Genomic DNA, 26,851 nt, shown 5'->3' with positions numbered 1-26,851 from the left:
CTTTCACAGAGAGCACATTGGCCAAGCAATGGCCGTGACCCATTCACATGGCTGACACTGACAAAGGATCTACAATCTGAGGTACAGGATCTCAGGATAAGTCCTGAGATTTCACTGACTTTACAATCAGACCCAAAAGCTACAACTCTTATTGCATAGGTCTTGCTTTATCTTGGTCTTAACCATCCAGCAGAAAAGTATAAAAACAAAGTATAAGAAGTAAAGCCATTGTGTTGTGTTGAGCTGTAGGGGACTCGGGTCAACAATTTCTGACATTGCCAGCGAAGCGGAAGCCCCAATACTATTATGGACTACTGGACTCTTTTAGAATATTTTGCTGAGTTAACACACCTCTAATATTCCAACGACAGAACTAAACAAAAAAGGGGATACAGATGAAGGTTCATTTTGTATCTGTGTATTCAAAATGGTTAGGATAGATATATAATTACATTCTCTTAATAAATAGAGGGATCTGTTCTAATAGTGTTTGTAAATAGGGTATCATGTCCCCATCTTGTACAGCAAATAACCACTACGAAGAATATATGCAATGTGTTAATTATTGAAACTGTCCTACCAATTTGGTCTGAAACTGTCTCACTGCTATTTGTTTCTCAACAAAATTATGGAAAAAATAAATAAATAAATAAATAAGCCTAAGTTAATATAAAGATTCACCATTTCCCTACTGCTGGGTACCTAGGCCAGGACTTTACTGGCAGAATTAGCTGGGCAATAACCATTATTGTATATCAGATCTTCTGTCTTGAGGACAGAAATTTGAAAGAACCTCATTCACTGTCAACCAGGTACCTCAGGCTGGAGCTGTGTCATCAGGTGCCTGTGAATGGGGCATGGTGCCACCCACAAGATCAGCTGACAGTCTGAAGAATGTGGCACAAGTGACTCCTCACAACAAGTGATTACACTCTGGGTCCTGAGGCAGACTGTTATTTCTAGTTTTCCACAAAGAGCTTGGCTTGCATTTGAGGGTGGGTGTCTGCAGGCTTTAGGTTTAGTCTCAGGACAAGATGCTCAGGACTCTGCTCACCCAGCCCACAAGCAGCAGGCCCAGAGACCACCCAAAGGCAGTCACCGTCAGGCCTACTTGACGAGTGGCAAGAATCTGGCCATCTCACAGATCCCTCTGCCCGGAGCCCTCTTTCTTCTCTTCATGTCAGTACCCCCATTCTTTGGCCCCTGTGCTACCTCATTTTCCTCTGGAGTAGTTACTCAAGGCTGACATCATACTGTTAGGGAAGTGATCATTACTTCTGTCTCCTGCCGCTGTAAGATCAGTCGGCCACACAGAGGCTAGGACTATGGAATATGTGTTGACACACCTGGCTTAAACCCACTCTTGCTTGATTGTCTCACTAGGGTCCTTGGTGAGAATGCACTAAGCATTCATTACTGTCATTAGTTTGGATAAAAACTGACACATTTCTATACATATATGAGCAATGTATAAAGGAGACAAGCAACTACCCATTTGTTGGCTCATTAGGAAAGAAAACAGAGAGATAAGGAGGCAGAGAACAGAACTAGGAAGAATTTCTAACAGAGCAGGGGATAAATTTCTAGATTCACAGCATGCCTGGAGCAACCTCAGAGATGGCCTAATTATTAAGATCAGCTAATCTAAGCCTCTGCCTCAACAAACAGAACCTACAGAGCCTGAAGAAACAGCTGGTCACAGAAGGTACAATTTCTACACTGCAGCTGAAACCTGTCCTGACTGTACTGCCAGGTCCTCTCACCACCACGTGCAACTCTTGTAACACCACAAATTATTTTTAAAATTTAGGGGCCGGGGAGATAGCTCAGTAGGATAAGCGCTTGACTGGCAAACGCAAGGATCTGAGTTCAATCCCCGGTTCCACCCAAAATAAAAATAAAATAAAATTTAACAGATATTTTTTTTGGGCTGCTCAGGATGCCTTCAGGGCAGGTCTGGTTTTGGCTTGAGGATGAGGGGATCAGATCATAGCATCTTGAGCCTGTTTGTTTCAGCAGGCACTTAAACAAACCTGAGCTAATGGGCAGGCCCTCAGATACTTTTTTGTATCAGGATTGAACCCTGTGCTTTACCCACTGAGCTATAGCCCCAACCTTTTAAATGTTTTTAGACAGGATCTTCCTGCCCAATTGAACTTGCAATATTCCTGCTTCAGCCTCCCAAGCACCTGGGATTAAGTGTGTGCCACATAAGTATGTTAGCACTTGGCTAACACATTTTTATCAAGAACCAACCCTGTGCCAATGTTCTTCTACATGCCAAGGATACACAGAACAACTCTACTGCTAGGCACTGCAGGGCCTGCTAAATCCTGTCGGGGGTACATCACAACCTTCCTGAGCCTCAGTTTTCTTGTTGGTAAAAGTGGCTGCTGCCCAGAGTATTTATCATCAAGACTTAGCTTCCTAAACAGGAGTATTCGAGGGGGTCTTTATGGTTCAGTGACACTGGGATCAGTAGAAGGTATTCTAGGCAGGACTAAGAACAAGAGCTGTGTCAAGGTGATGGGATAAAGTAAGTCTTGGGAATATAGACGAAGCCTAGGAAGACCTAGAACTGAGGCTGGAGAAGGCAGGCTGGTTCCAGGAGCTGCTCATACAACACACCTGCAGGTCACTCACAACAACAGGTTGTATTCACAGCCCACGGGACACACCAGTCTATCAGCAACTGTCCTGCTCCAGGCATCTCGAAGCCTGGACAAAGACCAAAACATGGGCTAGTTAGAATACCAGGTCTGCCTCTCCCTCTCTGTTGTCCTCGATACAGTGGATGGCTCACCTCTTTCTAGGCTGTTTCATCATTACAAAATGTGGCTAAGAACTGCTCTACCCTCACAGAGCTATATTAAAGTTTATTTGTTCCTTTATTTATTTATTTTTGGTGGTACCAGGGATCAAACTCAGGACCTTGTGCTTCACAGGCATGCACTTATTGCACTGAACTATCTCTCTGGCCCAGCAATGTTAAAGTTTAAATAAATAAATTACTGATCAATCTCTCAGTGGCAGAGTGGTTGTCTAATGTACTTGAGTCCTTGGGTCAATATCTAGAAGCAAAAACCAAAAAAGAACAACAACAAAAAGACTGTATCAAATATTTTAATGGTGCTGGGAAAAGGGTATTATTATTTTCAGTCCCATCAGCCATTAAAAACATTACTATACTATTAGTGTGACTATGAGTGTAATGATTATGGCATCTCCTGTGCTTGCAAATTTGAGCTTTTCTCATTAGGATTACTTCCTTGGAACAAACTCTTCAGGGTGGAATTACCAAATCACAAGGGCTGGTGGCACCACTGACTGTGGTTTGTTCTTTCAGTGACCTGAATGCATCACCTGCTCTGGATGGACATTCGGTTTCCAGGTAACTCAGCAAGTTCCTCCATCAGCCCTGCCTGTCCACTCCCAGCCCCACACCAGTTACTTTCATACATGTCAGGAGAGTAATTTTTCAATTGGTTAAACTCTCCTCTTTAACTGAAACCAACCCAAAAACACAAGTTGACAGATCTGCTCCAACTGATTTGGAGGACAGGGATCCAGGCCTCCCCTGTTTCTACGGGCAGCACAAGAGCTCTAGGCTAAGGAACACAGTACTGAAAACATCATCCTACATGGGCTCCCCAAGGAGATACTACCAGATGCATGTGTCTGTGGTATCACTACAGCCTCTTTTCATTAGGGTCTGCCCCCCAAATTCATCAAACAATCTCCTGGAGTGCCTGGTGAATGCAGTCTCAGGTCTCACCTCAACTCTAATCAATCAGATTGTCTGTGGAGAAGCCTGAAGTTTATAGCTGTTTTAACATGAACTCTGGTGCTTAAATCCATGGACAAATTTAGGAAACACTGTAGCCAAGAGGCTTGTTCCTCCAACCCAACAGGGAACCTGACCTGTAACCTGATTTATGTAAGCAAATGTCTCAGAACTCAGAACTGAGAGACACTCATCTTAAATGCTTACACTGTTCATTCTCAGTTACTCTTTGCCACCTATAATGCATTTGCAATAAATATGCACAATTATAGGCTTAAGGGACTTGCTAAAGGTCAGGCAGCAAAAGGAAGAGAAGCAGGGTTATGAACTCAGGTGGGCTGGATTCCGGAGTCCTTGTCCTTACTGCTGTGTGGCGTGGACACTGGCACTGGGACCAAAGACCAGCAGTCTAGTTTTTACAGCATAGTGTGGGAGACAGTGTACGCATATGCTCAAAAAGACCGTAACTTAAGTCTTAGCTGTGTAAGACTTAGCTGTGTAAGACTGTGCAGACTTCTCTACAACAACTAGAGACAAGAGGGCTGCTTTAAGAGTGAAACAGTATGGTTATCAGGTACCAGCCCTCGGCCTGGCATGGGGCAGGTCTGTGATAAATGTCAGTTCCCTCTTTACCGCATCTAGTGCAGTTTAGGAAAACTAGTATTTGTGTCCTTCTTATTCAAATAACCTCCCCACTCTGGAAGAGACAGCTATCCGGGGAACTACCCACTCGGGCCCCCTTCCTGTCCCTCCCTTGGACAGGAGCTTTCTTTCTCTCAATAAATATATTCTGCTCATAAAAAAAACAAAACAAACAAACAAAAAACCAAATAACCTTCCCACAAGAAAGGAAAAATCTATAGGCCAAAGAAGTCACGCAGAGAATCATACAGCAAAAACTCAGAATCAGTCACAAATGGAATATAAATACCTAAAAAGTACAAATAATATAAAGGTGTTGGGAGCTGCAGGAACTAGGAAATTGATCAAGTATGTGTAGATGGGACTGGGCCTCAGTGCCTACAGCAAACAAGCTACCTCACTCCTGAGACAAACATCCTGTTTGGTTAAGGTCAGAATATTAGTTGTTAGGCAACCTTGTGTCATGTATTACAAACTCTGCAAAAGTATAAATAAAGGATCGTTTTGTTGTGTGTGGAGTTTTGCCCATCAGGCAGACTGGTGACCACCTGGCCCAGCTTTTGTTTTCTTGTCTTTCTCATTCCTGCCGCTGTGTCTTCCTGGGTAGATCCAATCCCAGTAAGACCAACAGATCCCTACAAAAAGGGTTAATAAACACTGAACTGGCACTTGAAAAAAAAAAATTTTTTTTTATTTTAGTACAGGGTCTACAGGGTCTGACTATGTAGATTGGACTTGTAGTGATACACCTGTGTTCAGTCTCCCAAGAACTGAGATTATTATAGGCGCACGCCACCATGCCGTCTTAAAATTATTTTTGCTGATGTGAATCATGACTCAATCTAAAAAACCTCACCAGATGCGGTGGCATGGGCCTGTAATCCCAGCACTCAGGAGGATCACAGCAAATTCAAGGCCAGCCTGGGCTATATAGTGAGACACTGTCTCAAAACAAAACTCATGTGAACATATGCACAAGAGTAACAACTATGACTACAACCATCAGAAATGTGCCCAATGGCCATGTGGGCTGAAAAAGCATGAGATGCCGGAAAATATGATCTATCAGTGCAGTGGAACTGAGTGAATTTTTCCTTTTTAAAAATATTAGAATTCTAGTAACAGTGTTAAAAGACTGAAAGTGAGAAGAAAAAAGCTTAAAATTAGATCAGAAGGGGCCGAAGAGATAGCTCAGTAGAATAAGTGCTTCCCTGGCAAGCGCAAGGGCCTGAGTTCAATCCCTGGTTCCGAAACAAACAAACAAAAAATTAGATCAGACACATGATAGGGGCACCACGCTGTGCTCAGGCTGGTTTCTGAAGGCCTGGGGCAGGGCATGAACACATGCCATGTGTACCTTCTGTGTTCACCACGATGATTCCTTGTACTCCTTTCTGGCTCTGAAGTCGTTTCAGTGTCTCTTCCACCTCAGCCTGCCAGAAAGTAACACCAAGATTAAGAGAGCCCAGATAGATTGGATTAGGTTCCCCATATCCCAGGTGGAGGAGTCACACACTCAACTTCTAATGAACCAGACACACTAAAGTTTCCCAGGCTGGAGCAGCCCGCTCCTTAGGCCACCCTGGATCCTAGAACAAGAGCTCACACTTAAGCGTGAGATGACTCAGTGCACCCGCTGCTCCAGGCACTATTATCTCACTCCCCAGCCCAAGTTATTTGGAAGCATATAAATACCATTCTCTGGAGTATCCACACACCCATGACTCATACTTTTGGTATAGTTGAGAGGCAGGATTTTGAGGACTGGAAAAAACACCAAACACTGGTTTCTAACAGGAAGGAGACACTGTAATTTATGGCCCAAACAATACAACTGAAAGCATTTAAAAGGAAACAAAATGACCCTATGAGGACAGACTCCATGACTTAAATCACCTGGCATTTGTGATGCTGTGACACATGGCACACAGCCACAGGAAATCAGCCCCAGAAGGGTCTTATTAGTCCTAATTAACCACAAAGCAGGGCAGGCTATTTTGGCACATGGAATCTGTAAAAAGAGAGTTCTCACTGTGCCATGCAATGCCTTCTACATTCTTACAACTACTTTATCCTTCCCTCCACTCTGTATCAGCTTGCCCTATGTCCCTGTCCCCATGTCTTTTTACCCCACTAGGCCCCTTTCTTTCCAATAAAATGTTCTAGAACAATCAAGGCTTTAGCTCTTCTTCACAGCCTTTATTGGTTCCCAATTCAACGGAGTCTTGCTTGCATCCGACCCCCAAATTCTTGCCTTTTTCTCTCTGGGACACAAACCAGGCACTATGAGTCTAGTTACAAAGTCTCTACAGTAATTTACAAAGAAAGAACTCCACAGAACAGTTGCTTAAAGTCAGGTGTAGTGGCACATACCTGTAATCCTAGCACTCTGGGAGGCTGAGGAAAAAGGACTGCAAGTTTGGGCCCCATCTGGGCAACTTTGTGAGTTAGCAAGACCTTGTTTCAAAGTAAAAAATAAAAATGGGAGCTGGGCATTGGTGGCACACACCTGTAATCCCAGCACTCAGGAAACTGAGGCAGGATCACTGCAAGTTTGAGACCAGTTTGGGCTACAAAGTGAGCTTAAGGCCAGCCTGAGCTGCATAACAAAACCCTGTCTCAAAAAGACAAATAAACAAATAAATAAATAAAAATGGGGATGTAGCTCAGTGTAAAGGCCTTGGGTTGAATCCCCAGTACTGCTAAAAAGAAAGAAACCAACAACAAAATAGCTGTTTAACTGAACCAGGCTTAACTTTTTTGTCCCTGGAAACTGGGCTTAAAAAGTTGCTTGTTCTGGTGGCCACTTCTAGACTGGCCAGAATACACTGAAAAGGTCCTCAAAGGCTGAGTTACTGGAGACAAAGGCTCCATTCGCCAAAAGAAAAATGGTTTCCCACTACCAGGGGATCAGGGGAGGTTGGGTGGATTCTGAACACTGGGTGGAAACAGCACAATGAATTATTGTTTTTCTGGAAAGCATAAAGCTGACAATCCAGTCACTACCACCCACTCCCTAGTGATGTAAGAACCCTCTCAAATGCTGGAGGAAGGACAAACAAGTTATTCCCACAAAATGGCAAGTAACATGATGCCCCTAAATCTGGAGTTTGAGTGAAAGGACAGAGCTGGCTCTGTGGAGAGTAGAACATAAGGGTCATATGTGTCTGAGGCCCTAAGTCATCCAACAGCCCTTCCCTGAGCTGTGATGGATGCTACTCTGGAGGGGAAGAGTAAGTATAAAGGTCAATACTGCACAGTACTCACCCTGACCTGGGCAGCCCACCAGTCTTGACTTCCTTCAAATTTTTATTTGTACAAAATTTTTATTTGTACAAATTTTATTGTCCTCCCCTCCCTTCAATCCTTCTCTTCCCCAGTCACAGCAGCTTTGTTTCCATTTCTGCCCTTTTTGTGAAATTCCTTTTTCCTTTCTTCTTTCCCCCTTTTCTCATTCTACTTCCCATTTGAACATGTTCTTCCTACTTCCCAGTATTTATCCTCCATTATGGTCCTTATTTACACTTATGGTTTCTCCTACAAGAGAAATAATGTGATATTTAAGCCTGTGTGTCTTATTTCACTTAAAATTATGGTCTCAAGTTGCACCCATTTACCTAGAAATAACTTAACTTCATCCTTCCTTATTGCAGAGTAGTACGCCAATGTAGATAAATAACACATTTCAAAAAAATATCTATTCATCTGGTTTTTTTAAAAATTTATTTATTTGTGTGTGTGTGTTTGTGTGTGGCCAGCTCAGCCCACCAGGGGAGTGGGGCTGGCTGGCATGTGGTGCTGGGGATTGAACCGTGGTCCCTTGTGCTTTGCTAAGCTTGTTCTAAGTAGGTGCTTTAGACCACTGAGCCATCATCTCACCAGCCCAAATATATATTTGCTCCTTGGCCTGGAATTCCTCAAGTCCTTATATTTCCTTGAGTGATGGAGCCAATAAGATCATCTTTTCTTTTTTTTTTGGCGGAACCGGGGATTGAACTCAGATTCTTGAGTTTGCCAGTCAAGTGCTTATCCTACTGAGCCATCTCCCCGGCCCCTCTATTCATCTGTTGATGGGCATGCTGGCTGTTTCCAAGATTCAGCTATAAGCATGAGTATTAAGATATTTTTAACTCTGGGGGCCTGGCCCTAGCTCAGGCCTTTAAGTGGCTGCTTCCACAAAGCTGTCAGCCTCAGGTTGCTGGAGTTCGAACCTCACACCTCTCCCTATGGCCAAAAGTGCCCTGAAGGCATTCGAGCAACAAAAAAAAAAAAAAAAAAAAAAAAAAAAAGATATTTTTAACTCTTTTGGGAAGATATCTAGAAGGAGCACAGTTGGGTCAGATGGAACCTATAGTTTTAGTTTGAGGAATCTTCACACTTGATTTCCACAGTGGTTGTACCAATTTATACTCCCACCAACAATGGAGAAGGGTTCCTTTTTCCCCAAAGCCTCACCAGGATTTGTATTGATCTATTTCCTGATAACAGCAACTCTTTCTGGAGAAGGAATCTCAGTGTTGTTTTAATCTGCATTTCTCAAATGACCAGGGATTCTTTCAAACATTTATTTGCTGTCTGTAACTGCTTCACCTGAGAAGTGTCTATTCATTTCCGATTTCCATTTTTGGATTGGGTATTTAAATGGGGCGAGGGTTGATTTACTTTAGTTCTTTTTTTTTGTGTGGAACCGGGGATTGAACTCAGGCCCTTGTGCTTGCCAGGCAAGTGCTCATTCTACTGCGCTATTTCCCCAGCCCCCTTCAGTTCTTTTTATATTCTAGATCTTAGGCTTTTGAAGAGTAGTTGGTAATTTTTTTTTTTTTTCTTATTCTGTGGGTTATCTCTTCACTTTGCTAGTAGCTTCTTTTAATGTAAAAGCCTTTTAATTTGATGTAATCTCAGTTGTTGATGCTTTGTAATATTTCCTGTATGACTGGGGTTTTGTTCATAGAGTCTTTGCCTATACTTACGTCTTTAAAGAGTTTTAGCTATTCTATCTTCCAGCAGATTTAGTGTTTCTGTTTTTGTAGATTTTTTTTAATTTTTTTATTTGTCTTTTTGATCTATTTTGATCTTAGTTTAGTCTATGGTGAGAGATATGGGTCTAGGTTTAATTTTAAGCATGTGGAAAGCCAGTGTTCCCAATAACATCTATTAAAGAGGCTATCTTTCTTCCAGTGAAGGTGTTTGACCCATTTGTCAAAGTTAAGGTAGCTGAGGATGCTAGAGTTGTTTCTGCATCTTCTATTCTGTCCCACTTACCATGCTACTTTTATTATAGTAGTTTTATAGTATAACTTCAAATCTCTCCTAGAAACTCATTTAAGGAAATAATCCAAAACAACAAAAATAATGCAGCAGCATGTTTACTGCAGTGAAACCTGCAGTAGCAAAAAGAAAAATGCTACCAAATTAGAGAAAAGGCAGAATAAATTATGGAACATCCACCACAGAAATACAATACACACATTAACAATGGTAACCGAACTATCAGATACTGCTATAAAAGGTCTGATATAATGGGTTTTTTGCTTGTTTTTAAAGTTGTGATCTAGGGCTGGTAAGATAGCTCAGTGGACTAAGTGCCTACTTGGGCAAGCCCAGGGACCAGGGTTTGATCCCTGGTACCACATGTTGCACCAGCCATGCCCCCAGGCAGGCTGAGCTGGGCAACCGAGTCCAAGTGTAGTGGCACATGCCTATAATCCCAGCATTGGGGAGACTGAAAACAGGAGGATCACTACAAGTCAGAGCTGCATAGCAAGACCTTGTACCAAATACATAAATAAAAAATTAAATAAAGTTATGGTCTAGCAATGTAGTTTACGCTGTTAACCTCGAACACAGTATGTGGCCCAAGGTAGCCTGGAACTTGTGGTGATCTTCCTGCCTCAGTCCCCAAGTGCTGGGATTACAGGCACGTGCAAGATGCCTGGCATGTGATATAACATTAAATGAAAACAAAAAATGCAAAAATGAAATGTTTAATAACTATAAGTACATAAAAATAAAGAGAACTATAGGAGGAAATTATAGGGGGAAAAGCCATTTTCAGGGAAGCACTTATTCCACTGAGCCATCTCCCCGTCCAAAAACCATTTTCAGAATCAGGAATTACACACAGGCTTTGTAGTACAATGTACCAATATGTAAGAATAACTTCAATGACAGTTTAGGACAGCTCAATCAATAATAATTAGGAAAAAGCCAGTGTGTGGTGGTACACTCTGGTAATCCTAGCACTCAGCAGCCTGAGGCAGGAGTTTGAAGCAGTGATCTGCTCCTGGCTACAGCAAACAATGTTCCCTTTATTTGCTGTGCTTAAGCCACACTGGCTCTTTTGCTTTTCCTTGGGCACACTGGATACTGTACCAGCCCAAGTTGTTTTATAGTCAGCCTTGGGTGTTTACCTGACATGATATATGGTGCCAGCAGGAGACTGTGAGATAAGGAGGGATGACATTTGATGCTGCTCAAAGCCAGCTATGGCTGCTGTGCGGAGCATGGACTGAGGGGGCACACAGCCTGCAGAGTCCTGGCTTCCAGCTGTGGTACCTGGCAGAAGCTGCTCCCTGTTTGAGGATAGGAACTTCTGTCTTGCTAACAAACATAACTCCTAGATTCAGCCTGTGGACACCCCCCCCCCCCTCCGCAGTGCCTCCCCCCCCCGTGGGAAGCCCTCTCCAGTTACCTTCAGCACCCAGCCTTCACATGACACTTATCATGGTAGAGTATAACTGTGTTTCATACCCATCTCTTGACCCAAATCACCCTGAAAGTAGAAACCCAGGTATCTTTACAGTTCCAGCAGTAGGCACAGGGCAGACGCTATACTTAAGGAAAACATAATAGCTGGGTGGGATTGCTCAGGCCTACAATCCCAGCACTTTGGGTGAAGCTGGAGGATCTCAAGCTGAAGTCCTGCCTGGACGATTTAGGAAGATCTCAAGGTAAAAAAAATAAAAAGGGGACAGGGTCATAGCTCTGTGCTAATGCCCTAGGTTCAATCCACACTACCAATAAATAATAGCATTTCTAAAACTGTTTCATAAAATCAACCCTTTTAAATACAGGAGGGAGGACATGTTCCAATGAAACGAAGAGCTAAAGTTTAGATGACCTTAGTCTAACAGAAGCAGCCAAAGAGATCTGGCTGTTTAAGAAGCAAGCGCGCGCGCGCGCACACACACACACACACACACACACACACACACAGAAGCAAGCACACACTAACAGGGAATAGGACACAGGGGTATGTATTTATGCTCTCAGGACTTCCTTTGAGTCACGCACTGCTTTCTGACATATGGTCCCATCTGAACCTCTTTCATGATTAGTGTAATTTTACAGATTAGGAAACTGAGGTTCAGAAAAGAGGATTTTGCCCAAGAACATACAGCAGGTCCAAAGGAGAGCAAAGGTGGGCAAGGTGGAACGCACCTATAGTCCCACCACCAAGGAGGCTGAGGTGGTAGGATCATTTGATTCCAGAGTCTAGGATGGCAGTGAGGGTGAATCTTTTAGAGCTTTCACTTTCTAGGAGTTGGATACCAGCTTGGGTAGACCCTGACTGAACAAGGGCAAAAGATGCCTGCCCTGAAAGAGGCTTATATCCTATTGGAAGAGACTTTTTAAAAAATTTCTTTTTGCAGGGTACAGCGATGATGCAGGGATTAAAAATAAAGGATGCTGTTTGAGTACTGGGGTCAGGAGTGTCTAAGGAAGTAATCTGTAAGCGAAGAAGTAAACGATGACAAAGAAATACATTTTTGTCAGTGGGGAAAGGTAAAAAATTTGTGAGCTCCCTAGTTCCAAAATGCATGTGGCCAAAAAACGACACAACAATGCAACTCCAGGATTATTTACTGGCTCAGCATAGGAGGGTAGCTATTTGGAGGAAATAACTCATGAAAGAAGTACAACTAATTTGTCTACTAAACAAAACCTTAACTTCTGCAAAGCAATAATGAACCAAACAGGACAGAAAAAATATCTGCTTCAAATATAACAAAGAAATAATTCCCAAAACATCACAGAGATTAAGACAGCAAATACCCAGTAGATAAAAAATACACCTATATTCTGACATTGCCGGTTAAACAGAGGACCCAATGCTATTATGGGCTACTGGACTCTTCTAGAATATTTTGCTGAGTTTACACACCTATAATATTCAATAACGGAACTTAGAAAAAATGGGGTATACCGATGAATGTCCATTTTGTATTTGTGTATTCCAAGTGGTTAGGATAGATATATAGTTGCATTCTCTTAATGAATAGAATGATTTGTTCTAATGGTGCTTATAAATAGCTTCACAAGTCCACTTCGTGTACAGCAATTAACCACTAAGAAGAATATATGCAGTGTATTATTTGTTGAAACTGTACTTCTGATTGGATTTGAAACTGTCTCATTGCTATCTGTTTATCAATAAAACTTTGAAAAAAAAACAAACAAAAATAAATAAAATTAAAAAAAATAAATAAAAAATACACCTATAATAAATGACATAGAAAAATGATCATTCCCCATAAGCAGAAGAATAAAAATATAGCAATACTGGCTTCTTTTAAAATGTTAGTATTGTGATGGCAAGACTTTTATAAAAGCAATCTGCTAGGAAAGCTACAAAATATGCTGTAAGAACTATAAAAGTGTTAACTCATTTTGCCCCCAAAATTCTTCTCAGAATTTATTCAGAGGCACAAATTCTGGTTTGAAAAATTATAGTATAACTCTTACTAAAAATGGTTTCTTATGCCAAGTGTGGTGGAGCACTCCTGTAATCCCAGCACTCAGGAGCTGAGGCAGGTGGATCACAAGTTCCAGGTCAGCCTGGGCTATACAGTGAGTTCAAGACAAGCCTAGACTACACAGCAAGACCCTGTCTCAATACTCCCACTTCATCCCCCATTAAAAAAAAAAAACCCTAAAAATTTCATCGTAAAACTGATATAGCAACAAGGGTAAATGTTTTTGGATATTAAAACAAAAGGAAAAGCTAGCATACATATATGAAAAAGATGGAAAGAGGAAAACTGTGGAATAAAACTAGGTGAAAATTACAGATGATTTTTGTATCACTATTTTAACAAGCAGTTTCTAGGATTTCTAAGAAGGTGTGTTACAAACGTGTCAACTCCTTACAATGAGTGCAACCATTATATGCAGCAAACATGTACTAATGAAAATAAAAATTTTCTAAAAATAATAATTTATTTATTTAAATTAAAAATTTATTTTTTATTTTTTATTTTTTTTATTTTTTTGGTGGAACTGGGAATTGAACTCAGGCCCTTGCGCTTGCCAGGGAAGTGCTTATTCCATTGAGCCATCTCCCGGCCCCCAAAAATTTCAAAACTGTATCTATCCTATATAACCACTAGCAAAAATGCAAAGACAAGAAAAGCACTGTATGAACTGTAAGCCATCTAAGCATTACTCATATGGCAGTGAGGCACTGTGTAGCTTTAAGATGAAGATGTGGACACTGGCACACTGGCATGGAAAAATGCTGCAGGGAGGGGGTGTTAAATCCAAGGGCTTCCCAAGGCAGGGGGGTCTGCGAGGGGGTGGAACATCCCTTTAATCCCAGCACTCTGGGAGGTTAAGACACTTAGAATTTGAAACCAGCCTGGGGGCTACAAAAGCGAGCACAAGGCCAGCCCAAGGCCAGCCTGAACTGCATAGCAAGACCCTGTCTAAAACACACACACACACACAAAAGAAATCCAAGGTCTTTCTGTAATTTTTTTTTTAATACCAGGAATCAAACTCTGGATTTTGCACTTGTCAGGAGATATTTTTAAGTGAATAGGGCAAGCTGCAGAATTATATATATATATATATATATATCTTAAAAGTAAATTTAACATGCATAAATATACATGTTCTAGTTTCATGTAGTAAACAGTTTAATGATATTTAAATACATGCATAAACCAAACAAATCTGGAAGGAAACCCATCCAACTGCCAATAGTTGTTGCCATGTGGCAGAAAGAAGGAGATAATACACATTTTCTGTATTATATACTGTGTGCTGCTTGAATCCACGAAAGTGTGTTTATGTTCTGCTTTGGGCTGGAGATGTAGCTCTGTAGAGCATGTCCCTAGCATATGGAAACCTGGGTTCAATCTACAAAACTACACACCCATGCATGTAACATATCTCACATACACACAATATTGCTTTTATGAGACTCTCCAACAGAACATTACAGGTTGTACAAAGCTTCCATTTATATAACGGAAATCAGGAGGACTTACATATGCTTGTGTACATACACATTTAATTAAAAATGGTTGTTTCTCAAGGACACTGGAGCTAGACATCAGGGTGGCTGAAAGACTTTTCGCTCAGATACACACAGGTGGATAGATATACAGATACAAATGTGCCCAAGTATCCCGTTAAAAGTTGTAGCCAACATGACGTGAAAGATAGTTATGTGTATCGAAATCATTATTATATTTTTAATGATGTGGAGCTAATTTTCTGTGGTGTAATAATGAAAAACACAGAACAATCCTATACTCAATAGGAGTGAAACTGTATGAAACAACTGAAGCTAAAATGACATGAGCAATAAATGGCAGCATTTAAATGATGTCATTCTTTTTCTTTCACAATTTTTCCTATAAGCTGTACATTTCTAAAGAAAATTTTACGAAGTTAACATAGTCACATATTTAACATTAAATAAGGTCCAGTACAATCGTGGTTAATAAGTCTTGGCCAGTTTTGTACAAGCGACCCGCCGCTCCTGACTCAACCCGGACAGACACGGCGGTCGAACATCTCGAGCTTAAGCGCACCGTCCCCATTTGCTGGGGTACGGCTTGACTTCACAAACCTTTAGATTCCAAAGCTAGGAGCTGTAAAGCTGGTAATCATCACATTTACCTCACAGATCTGTGAGAAGGAGGAGACACACAGTGTGGTGTCTGCCACCTACTGAGCTTCCGGGAAACACTTCCTTTAAGGTGGTCTCGAACCCACACCCTGGAGCCAGGCTGCAGGGACCCAGCGCCAGCCGCCCCAGCCCCACTTCCGGCCGAGAGGCGCCCGCTTCCGGCAGGCCCGGCTCGCCCAGGTCTAGAGGGCCGCACCGCCTGGGGTACGCCCTCGGGTCGGCTGGCGCCCACCTCTGGCCCTTCTCGCTTCGCAAGCGCCTCTCCTCGTAGCTTAGAGTCCCCCGCGAAGGTCAGGCCGCCAGTGTGAGGAGGCGGGCAGCCGCCAGCCACAAGCTCCCGGGGAACACTCACCATCTCCGCCGATCCAGCAGCTCCGCGTCGCCAACTCGCAGCTCGGTCCCGCACCTTCTGCGCCTGCGCAGAGGCCTCCGCCAGCCGAACCGCTTCGGCAGCCTATCAGCAGCCAGCGGCGGAAGCGGGGCGGGTGGGAGAACCGATCCGTCAGCTCGCTAGGGATCGCGAAGCCTGTGCTCTCTGCTATCCAGAGGTGAAAAGCAGAGGAACATTTAAAATTATAGAAAACTACTAACTCTGCTGTGCAAAGGAAAAAAAAATGCTGGCTCTAGAGTGCCGGAAGAAGCGTCTTTCAACACTTAATCGAGGTCTGAGCTGCGGTTAGAACTTGGTATATGTGCTGCCGAAGCGAGCACATGCGGTTAGAACTTGGGGGTCCGTTATCGCTACAGTCTGTCAAGCAGCCCCTTTGGGAATATTTCATATAAATTAGGAGATAAATTAGAGGTAGACTGGGTGACTATAGTTTAGGAATTTGAATGCCTACCTACCGTGTAACTTTTTTTTTTTTCCCGGAACTGGGAATTGAACTCAGACCCTTGCACTTGCCAGGGAAGTGCTTATTTCACTGAGCCATCTCCCCGACCTGTAACTTAAAAGGAGCGATTTTACATCTCTGTGCTGTATCATTTTTCTCACCTTTAAAAGGGGATCGTGAGCTGGGGAGATAGCTCAGTGGTCCAAGACGATCCCTGGTACAGCATTCCGTGTTGGCCTTGGAACCCAAACCGGACAGCGCATGCCTAAAATCCCAGCTGAGGCTGGGAGGCTGAGACAGGAGGATCACTACGCGTCTGAGCTGCATAGTGAGACCTTATACCAAATACATTTTTAAAAATGGGGTTAGGGGAGGGAGGGAATCGTTCTGGGCATGGTGGAGCATGCCTGTAATCACAACACTTGGAAGGCTGAGGCAGGAGGATTGCCATGAGTTCCAGGCTTGCTTGGGCTACCAAGTGAGTCCAGGAAGGCCTGAACTACACAGGGAGATCCTGTTCTACAAACAAAAGTAAAAGGGTTTCTTAGAAATCTGTGTTGTGCCCTTTTCCACCATAATCTCTTGCTCCTAACAACCACAAAAATTCCTGGGCCTTGTAACAGGAAATACATGCTTGCCATTTAGTGAGTCTTTGTGCCATGTTACTGTGCCCAACACTGGGCATGCACTGTCTCTAGTAGTTCAGCATAGTATCAACATCCCCACTTCACAAGTGTTATGTCTGCCAGGCACTGGAGCTTGCTTCTGATTTAAGGCTGTGAGCAACTCCAGATTTTCATCCATGGTAGCCTCACTTCAGTAACAAAGAATTTAGTGCTCTTTCCAGGTTTTGTCTACATATTAAAAGGACTGGATAGTGACAAGAAGCCTAGCAGAGTTGCTAGGCATGGTGACGCACATCTATAATCCCAGCACTTAGAAAACTAAGGCAGGAGAATCAATGTGAGTTCAAGGCTAGCCTGAACTGCATAATGAGATCCTGTTTAAAGAAAAGAAAAGAAACCTAGCAGATACTATCTTAAACAGACCAAGGTTAATGTTACTGGTAATGAGAAATGGTGATGCCATGTGCCCCCTGATGAGTATATAGGGCATATCACCTGATAATTTTCAGAAAAATCTACAGCCCTCATCATAAGAAAACTAAACACAGTCTAAGGGATACACTCAAGGCATCTGATCAGTACAGTACTCTTCCAAAATCTCAAGGTCATGAGGACAATGCACTCTCCACATCAGAGGGGTCTAAGGAAAAACACTGGTGGAAAAACTCAAACTCTGGGGGCTGGTGAGATGGCTCAGTGGTCTAAAGCACCTACTGAGAACAAGCTTAGCAAAGCACAAGGACCGCGGTTCAATCCCCCAGCACCACATGCCAGCCAACCCCGCCCCCTGGTGGGCTGAGCTGGCCACACACACACACACACACACACACACACACACACACACGTAAGGGCTGACGTTTTGTGTTTACTATTTATTAGGGTTTTATTATTATGCCACTGAGCTATATCGCCAGCTTTCTGTTTTTATAAGTGCTACCCTCTGCCATATGCCTCTCTGATTTAGAGCCAGCTGATTATGGACTGAAACCTCTACAAACTGTAAGCTAAATAAATCTTTCCTGGAGGGTTAACAACCTAAGTTTGCAGACCAAAATTAGAGAAAAAGGAGGGCTGCAAGGAAAGCCAACATTTTGGCCCTAGCCTTCCAAGGTCAATTAAGACTCAGGACATATGAGAACTTGTACTGTAACGCCACGTAACTCAGTAGCGTCCCAAATTTGCTGATCAAGGAGATTATGGGGCTAAAGAGGAAAGTGATCAATGATGTAGAGTGTGCTTAAGGAGAGTCACATGGAGAGAAAACATTCTCTCAGGCTTTCACAGAGAGCACATTGGCCAAGCAATGGCCGTGACCCATTCACATGGCTGACACTGACAAAGGTTCTACAATCTGAGGTACAGGATCTCAGGATAAATCCTGAGTGGATTTCACTGACCTTATCAGATCCAAAAGCTACAAGTCTTATTGCATAGGTCTTGCTTTATCTTGGTCTTAACCATCCAGTAGAAAAGTATAAAAACAAAGTATAAGAAGTAAAGCCATGAGTCTAGGCACGGTGGCGCACGCCTGTAATCCCAGCACTTGGGAGGCAGAAATCAGGAGGATCACTACTAATGTGGGCTATGTAGTGAGACCCTGAGCAAAAAAAGAAAATTAAAAAAAAAAAGAAGTAAAGTCATAGTGTTATGTTGAGCTGTAGGGTACTCAGGTCAACAATTTCTGACATTGCCAGTGAAGCGGAAGACCCAATACTATTATGGACTACTGGATTCTTTTAGAATATTTTGCTGAGTTAACACACCTATAATATTCCAATAACGGAACTAAACAAAAAAGGGGATACAGATGAATGTCCATTTTGTATCTGTATTCAAAATGGTTAGGATATATAGTTACATTCTTTTAATGAATAGAGGGATTTGTTCTAATAGAGTTTGTAAATAGGATATCATGTCCATATCTTGTACAGCAAATAACCACTGGGAAGAATGTATGCAATGTGTTAATTATTGAAACTGTCCTACCAATTTGGTTTGAAACTGTCTCATCGCTATTTCTCAATAAAATTATGGGAAAAAATTTAAAAAATAAATCTTTCCTTCGTTAATTTTGGGTGTCAGGTATTTTGTCCCAGCAAGGAGAGAAAGGTAACTGAGACATGGATAAAGGATGGAAACTGCTCTAAGAGAAGGAATTTAAAATTTTGGAGACACATTTATAGGCTTTGCTTTGGGATGGAATAAATATAGGTGTGGTGTTTGTTATTATCTAAGTGAAGTAAAATAGATCAGGGACATTGAGGCAGAGGCAGGACTGCCTTGAGGTCGAGACCAGCCAGGGTACATAGTAAATTGAAGTCTGAACTACAGTTAAATCCTGCTTCAAAACACAGAAACAGAAGAAATAATGGCATGGCTGCAAATTCCCAAAGGCCTCCCCTGTAAGGTGCTTTGAGGAAATCCTCTTGCCCTTAGCTATTTGCTTAACAGAAACCCACTTACAAAGGACCAACACCATGGGGCCTATCTTGAAAACCCTCTTCTCCTTGCCAACTAAGAAGGTTCCCTTGGGTCTTCCCCCCTCCTCCGAATGTCTTAATCACAAAAGATGCAAGAACAGCTGAAGTACACTAGTACGCTGGGAGTGGCAGCAGCCCCTGCTTTAGTTATATGAAGTGACACATATTTCTTAATAGTCCAGAGGATAATAGCCAGTCAGCAACAGGGTCCCAGTTTGATGTTTTGTAGGAACTTGAGCTAATGGTCAGTACAAACAGCTATGTATTTCACATGTAAAGTTTGTTCATGCTGGGAGTAGAGGCCCTAGGTACTGGCAGGACATCACTCTCTTGTTCTTAGCCAAACTGAAGCCAGAACTTTCTAGCTGGTTCCACGGGCCAGATGAAAAAGGACTATTTGAGAGACCCAGTCCTAGCCCAGGCAAAACCATATGGCGTCGTTGAAAGGAAGCCCCGAATATTCCCAGGTGATACAATTTTGGAGACTGGAGAAGTAATTCCACCAATGAAAGAAGTTCCTGATCAACATCATTGAAGATTACTTAAAAATGTCAAAGGCTTTAAGCTTATATTTTTTTCCTGTATTAACTGAGTATGTTTCCTGGAAACGTAATAAAGCTTACTCTCAGAAAAAAAAAAAAAAAAGAAAAAAAGAAAAAGGACTATTTGAATAGGGGAGCAATCCAGTTTCTACTGGATGAGCACAGAAAAAAACATTTCCTATGCCTTTCGTCATGGTTTCATTTTAGAGGAAAGCAACATCATTTGGTTTTCTAATAAGGTGGCCTACAAAGCTAGCGAGCAAATCACCTTGTATAGCAGTCTTGAGAGTTAGCTGGTAGACCTGACTCAGCACTCATAGTCACAGTCTTCCTATCTTAGAACATTTGTCTCAGAAAAGCAATTCATATGGAAATCCTCATATTTATCAATGGCACCTGCAAATGTCTTCTTCAATACATGCACAAAATTCAGTCTCCCTGGAGCTGCAGAACTGCTAGTTTTTTCAATGCACTTCACAGTATAGACAGGCTATAATTTGCCACTTACAAAGCAGAGGCAAAAGTCTATACATAGCCCGGTAACACAGAAGGCATTCCTGTTGGTGAGGAACATCTTTTTACTTAAGACTAACAGAAAAGTGTGCAAACGAAGGAACAAAAATGTTTTAATAATAAACACAATCTTACTTACATCCTTTAAGGACATTCAAAATGAGGCATTTCCCTGAAGAAACTGTATAAAAGCATTTGACTCCCTATAACATTTGTAGTTACCTGAGTTTTTGAAATTACAGTCTAACAAAAGTATTCCAATACAGTAATATACAATCCAGTGCTGCCATTCTGTTTTTAGTTAATAAAGTACACATACAAACAATTTTATCATAACTCTGAAAGAAAAACAGAAAAAAAGGAGGGGGCTGGAGATACCAACAATACTAAATAGAAGTAGTTAATTCTATGAGAAGAATGAAGTTACATTTAAAACATGGGGAGAGAGAAAAATAAGAGTCAAAGTCTAATACTATGAGACATTCCTGATAACATTTCAAATAAGAAGTGGCAGAAAGGGCTTGCATGAAATAGGATAAGACCTTGGGGGGGGGGCAGCTGAATCAGGTTTTACTAAAATTTCTGATGAACTGACATTGGTATGTCAATCTCTCAATGAAAAATCAGTACTGATTTTTGAATAGAGTTATTGTAAGTCTTATGAAATTGGATTCTTCTGCAATTGATACAGATCATAAAAGACAGAGCAAGAATTCATTGTTGTGAGGTGCTGGATCAGTTTTAAACCACTTGGTGTGATGAAACAAGTGAGATCTCTTCTTCCTGACCCAGCTGTGGAATGTTGCCTTCCCCAACACCGAAAGAGCAGAAGAATAAGGCAATTGCTCGTTTTAATTTGTTTTTATTTCAACATACCATGCAGTAAAAAAAAAAAAAAAAAAAAAAAAAAAATCAACAAGATTTATTAGCATTTACAATGCTTACAAAGAAAAAGGACCTTAAAAGCAATTTAGTTCAGATTTAAGAAAAAGCTCTAATTAAACACTTACAATAAATCTATTTCCAAATGTTCAGTTTAGAGCAAAATTTAAGATAGCATTTGTAGATATTTATGTCTGTTGTCTATCTGCAGTTACTTTTTATATAACCTCTGATTCTTGGGATATCCAGCCCCCATTTTTCTACCACAGCAGGGAAGACATATACATGTGACCACTTAAATTAAAGGAAGAAATGGAGTAGGGAGATCCTGGGCTGCAAAAATATATACAAGCATTTACCTCTTCCAGAACTAAACATTTCTTTCATAAAAATATTAAATAGCCAAGCCCTATAGAACTAGGGCCAGGACTTCAAATATAACTATTCTGTATTTTAAAAATATAGGGCAGAGAGCCTTTTGGGTAATATTTGTACATTTTCACACAATATTTCTAGGTCCCTAAATGAATCATGAAGCATTATGTAGAACCAAAAAGCCTACTTTCTTACATTATCTCTTAATTTAATCTTATAAATCTCTAGCAAATATTACAGGTAACTACATTTCATTATGAGAATTTGCCTCAATAGGATGTATTTATAGAAGGCATAATCTTCACAGCCATATATTATCAAAGTTCAGACTTACATAATGAATGGGTAGTTGGCAAACATTCGCTCTGTAAGACAAAGCAATAGCATTTTTTTTACCCTACCAACAAAAAGGCAGAGAATCCCTACTTTGGAAACTAGGGCTTTTAGAGATCATACTATATTTCCTAGGGTATGTGGAATAAAAAACAGTTGGGAAAATCTTAATCTCCCCCTTTACACTGATAATTTTTGGATGAGACAATCCTTTTACTCACATAAATCTCTGCTTTATGACGGCAGTGTCAAAGAGTACAGATATACAAGTTAGAAAATGCTGTCATAGGACTTTAAATAGGATGAGCAGATGGTGATGTAAAAACATTTTCTTTCCATATGGAACAGGGGCCTGCTACTTGCTGTATATTCTTGGCCTAATGCTACTTGTTCATGCTATGCTCCTGAAATATGCCAAGGTCCCTGTTACGTGAGTTATAAGGCTGTCCTCAGGGTCTGGCTATGATAGGGATTCAGCTGGCATAGGCTTCCTCTCACTATCCATTAAGTCATATCTATGATAGCAGCCATCCTGACAATCTATACTAGGCCAGGTTAAATAAATTAACTACAAAGAAGGCCAAAGTGCATTAATTAGTAAGGGAGCAGTCTTAACAAACAAAATCCCTATTCATCGGGAAATAAAGGAAACCTGCTAAAAGTTTTAGGGTGAAAAGAATAATGCAGATAAGGAATATCAAAATTCAAGACAATGTAAAGAATAGAAATGACTACTCCAACATGTGTCAGAGATTTTAATTCATACCCAGAATACATTTCTGTGGTTACTAGATATTATCTTCCCTTCATTTTAGTCAGCACTACAGCTCTCATTCCCAAATGTGATTTCAAAGGCTGTTTCACTGACTTCTATTTGAACTAGGAAATATTCTAGTTACAACTCAAATTAATTTCTTAGCAATAATTAAATACAACTGAAGTTGTTAGACTGTGACACAATTATAAAGTTTCAATTTATGTATAGGATCATACAAATCATCAATACCCTTAAAATGAATTCAGATGAATTAACTCCAATTACCTTTTTAAAACATTGGATAACAACAGTGTTAATAGTTTATACTATCTGTGAGGCAATTAAATTTCCAAATGAGGAGAGGTATGAAGTCATTTGCCAGCTGGAACCTACTTTTCCCTGAATTCAAAGACAAAACTGCTTTGTAGAGATGTAAGCCTTGCATAATTTCCGGGAATAACATCAAAATGATGTACAGATTCATGCTCCAGGAAGGAAAACAACAGTCAGGCCAGACTGAAATGAGAGGGAGAGCACAAGCCAGAAGTCTGCTCATGTGCCCAGAAGCTTGGCTAAGCTTGCACTTTTATTAAATACCTCTTTACAAGAGGCTTAAAGGGAAGATCTTGTATATTGCAGTCACTGAGAGACCTCCCTGTATATTTGCAGAATCTCTGAAAGAAGAAAGCCTACTTCCAGGTGAGACTTTTGACACACATACAAAATTGTTAAGGAAACAATCTAGTGGAATAAGACAATGCAGATTTCACTGCAGTGTTAAACCTCATATTAAGTAAGTTCAGACTAGTTGTTTGTAGATCTGATTCTGTAAATGTTGAGTAGAAATCCAGAATCACTGGGAGATAAATTTCTTGATAACAATTTACTAACTTAGGTAACTTTCTAAACTGTCACAGTCCAATTTTATAAGATGTGCAACAGGCAGAGAAAGAAAAGGATAAACACTGCAAATAAGTTCTTATCCATTGGTGGTACAAAGTCTTAGAAGTTATTCTTGTCCAAATCCTTCTGTTTCTTCAATGGCAAATAACAGCTTTTCCTTCAGTTGCTCATAACTCTTGTAGGGTGGAAGGTCCAGGCGATTGAAACTAGAAGAAAGAATTGCTGGATTGAGAAATGGAAACATACGAAGAAACAAACTGTACAGCGACAGCAACACTGGCTTCAAAGTTAGGGAAAACTATGGCTAGGGAGATCAACAGTCTAAAGCACTTGCCTAGGCAAGCTTAGGCAGGCTCAGGGGACTGCGGTTTGATTCCTGGCCCCAGCACCACAGGTCACACCAGCCCTGCCCTCAGGGTGGGCTGAGCAGGCCTAAATAAATAAAGTCCATTTAAAAAAAAAAGCAGTATGTCTTTTTTTTAAAATGTATTTGGCACAGGGTCTCGCTATGCAGCTTAGATTTGTAGTAATCCTCCTGTTTTCACCTCCCCAGTGCTAGCTTTACAAGTGTGCACCACCATGCCCAGACTCATTCACTAGCTCAGCATCCCCTGGGGGGCGGGGCAAGCATGGCATGCGTGACCAGGGATGGAACCCTGGTCCCTTTATGCTTGCCAAAGCAGGTGCTTAGTCTGCTGAGCTAACTTGCTGGCCCAGCAATATGTCTTTTACTGTAATACTTTTTTTTTTTTTTTTTTTTTTTGGTCTTTTTTTGGGTACTGGGGATTAAACTCAGAGCCTTGTGCTTACCAGGCAGGTGCTTCTGCCACTGGGCTATTTCTCCAGCCCCTTTGTTGTTTTTTTTTTTGAGACAGAGTCTCACTATGCAGTTCAGGTTGGTCTTGAGCTCACTTTGTAGCCCAGGATTGGGTCTACCATTATACAATTTATGGCTTTTCCTCAAAGTCAAAATGACTATGAAAAGTAAACATTCTCAATGGTCAACACATTGTGGCAGACTCCAGAGCAAATATCATGAAAGAGAACTACTGAGCTGGAGATATATAATATATAGCTCATGGTAGTGTGCTTGCCTAGGATGAATGAGGTCTTCAATTTAATTCCCAGTATCATTAAAAAAAGATTCCTAGATGCTTCACAGAGTTGCAAGATTGATGAGATTAATCTTTTGGGTATGGAGGGGGCTGAGGGAGATTAATGGAAACAATTGTATCGCCATATTAACACTCATTATAATAATTTTTAAAAATTTAAACATTCACCATAAGGCCAGTGAGATAGTGGACTAAGTACCTGCTTAGGCAAGCACAGGGACAGGAGTTTGATTCCCTGGATGTGCTGAGCTGGTACCACGTCTGGGTATGGTGATGCACACCTGTAATCCCAGCACTGGGGAAGCTGAAAACAGGGAGGATCACTATGAGTTAGGACTGCATAGTGAGACCCTGTACCAAATACATGAACATTCACCATAGTTTCTGATCTTATCTCATATTTCTAACTACTAAACTGAACACTTTAAGAGGATGAACTCAATGGTATTTGAATTATGCATACATATAGTAAGTGTATTAAAACAAAAGAACAGACAATAAAACAGCATAATGGTTAGAGAAAATAAATATTTAATAAGATCAATATGTAGTATTATTTGTTGAAACTGTACTTTCAATTTGATTTGAAACTGTCTCATTGCTATATGTTTATCAATAAAACTTTGAAAAGAAAAAAAAAAGAACAAAACAGCAAAAAAAAAAAAAGATCAATATGTGACTACTTGACCTTATCAGATACAAAAGTTACATTTCTTGTTATATAGGTCTTGCTATATCTTGGTCTTAACCATCCAGCAGAAAAGTATAAAAATGAGGTATATGAAGTAAATCCATAGTAATACGATGAGCTGTAAAAGGCTAAAGTCAATAACTTCTGAGGATAACCCACTGCTAGACAGTGTTAGATTGTTTAGTTGAATTCAAACACCTATAGTATTTAGATGCCAATAGAATATTCACCTCTGACCAAAAAAAAAAAAAAAAAAAAAAAAAAAAAAAAAAAAAGGATACAAAGGAAAGATCATTTTGTATGTGTACATACAAAATAGTTAGAATAAATTTACAGCTACCTTTGCTTAAGTCAATGAGAAGAAAGAGGTTTACTAACAGTGTTTGGACAGAATATCCCGTCTGCTTCTTGTATTATGGATAACCACTAAAAAGATAACAATGTATAGTGTATTGACTATCAAAACTGTCCTATTAATCAGCTTTGAAACTGTCTCATTCATATTTATTTCTCAATAAAAATAAAAATAAAGGAAAAAAAGATCAATATGTGACTACTAGACATATGTATCACAAAATAAAAAAATTGTTGATGTTAGGTAGAATTCCAACATACTGTATCTGAAGATTAGTGGACTTTTACTTTGGTACATTTTTGGAAATATGCTTGATCTACATTAAAAATGAGAAAACATTTCTGGTTACCATGTTAGAAAGCAGGTACTCCATATTCTACCATAAAGAAGAATACACTCAAGTCGTTTCTAGGAAAATGGATGTACCTTGAGTCCATACTTTTAGGTGAAACAAGCCAGACACATATATAAATACCACACTGTTTCTCTGGTATGAGAAACTAATGAGTGTAAATAAGGACTGAAATGTATAATAGGTATTATGAAAGAGGAAGAAAATGTTCCAATGGGGAGGGGAACAATAAAAAGGGGAGGGAGAAAGGAAATAAAAGTTTAAAAAGGTAGAGAAAAGCAGGAAAACATGGAAACAAAGGGTTGAAGTGAAGGTACAAGAATAGGCAAAAAAAGTGATATCACGTTCAAGTAAAAATTCTCTTTGATGATAGGCTGGGGAGAAAGCTCAGCAGCACAAGCACCTGCCTGGCAAGTGCAAAGTCCTGAGTTCAGACCCCAATACAAAAAACAAAACAAAACAAAACCTCTATTGTGAAAGTGATCATTATATATAACTACAATGTACCAATATAACCTGATTTTTTTTTAAAAAGGAATTACACACACCAAAAAATAAAAAGAAAAAAATAAAGCAGGTACTCCAAATTTCTTTTCCTGTATTCTGACAAAATATAGTTTATAAATCCCACATTTAAAAAATATAAGGGGTTCCCAGCACTGAGGAGACTGAGGTGGAACACTATGAGTCCAAGCTGTGTTTTTCTGTACCAAACACACACACACACACACACACACACACACACACACA

General features: G+C 40.7%; 2 protein-coding genes across 2 annotated transcripts in view; both read right to left on the bottom strand.

Annotated features, from left to right (window-relative positions):
* Dynlrb1 (dynein light chain roadblock-type 1) overlaps nucleotides 1–15,779 on the bottom strand; it is a 24,399-nt gene extending 8,620 nt beyond the window's left edge. Inside the window, exons 1-2 of the mRNA XM_004630830.3 lie at nucleotides 15,697–15,779; nucleotides 5,784–5,859 (exon numbers count right to left, since the gene is read on the bottom strand). Of these exons, the coding sequence (XP_004630887.1) occupies nucleotides 5,784–5,859; nucleotides 15,697–15,699 (79 nt within the window). The 5' untranslated portion in view covers nucleotides 15,700–15,779. The remainder of the gene's footprint in view (nucleotides 1–5,783; nucleotides 5,860–15,696) is intronic.
* A 4,656-nt stretch (nucleotides 15,780–20,435) lies between these two features.
* Nucleotides 20,436–26,851, bottom strand: part of Itch (itchy E3 ubiquitin protein ligase) — a 134,887-nt gene continuing 128,471 nt past the window's right edge. Inside the window, exon 23 of the mRNA XM_012514656.2 lies at nucleotides 20,436–23,794. Coding sequence (XP_012370110.1) covers nucleotides 23,695–23,794 — 100 coding nt within the window. The 3' untranslated portion in view covers nucleotides 20,436–23,694. The remainder of the gene's footprint in view (nucleotides 23,795–26,851) is intronic.

This window comes from Octodon degus, unplaced genomic scaffold, assembly GCF_000260255.1.
Source record: "Octodon degus isolate 3935 unplaced genomic scaffold, OctDeg1.0 scaffold00037, whole genome shotgun sequence".
Lineage (NCBI taxonomy): Eukaryota > Metazoa > Chordata > Mammalia > Rodentia > Octodontidae > Octodon > Octodon degus.
Note: the sequence above shows the minus strand (reverse complement) of the source record. Positions and strands in the feature narration are given on the sequence as shown.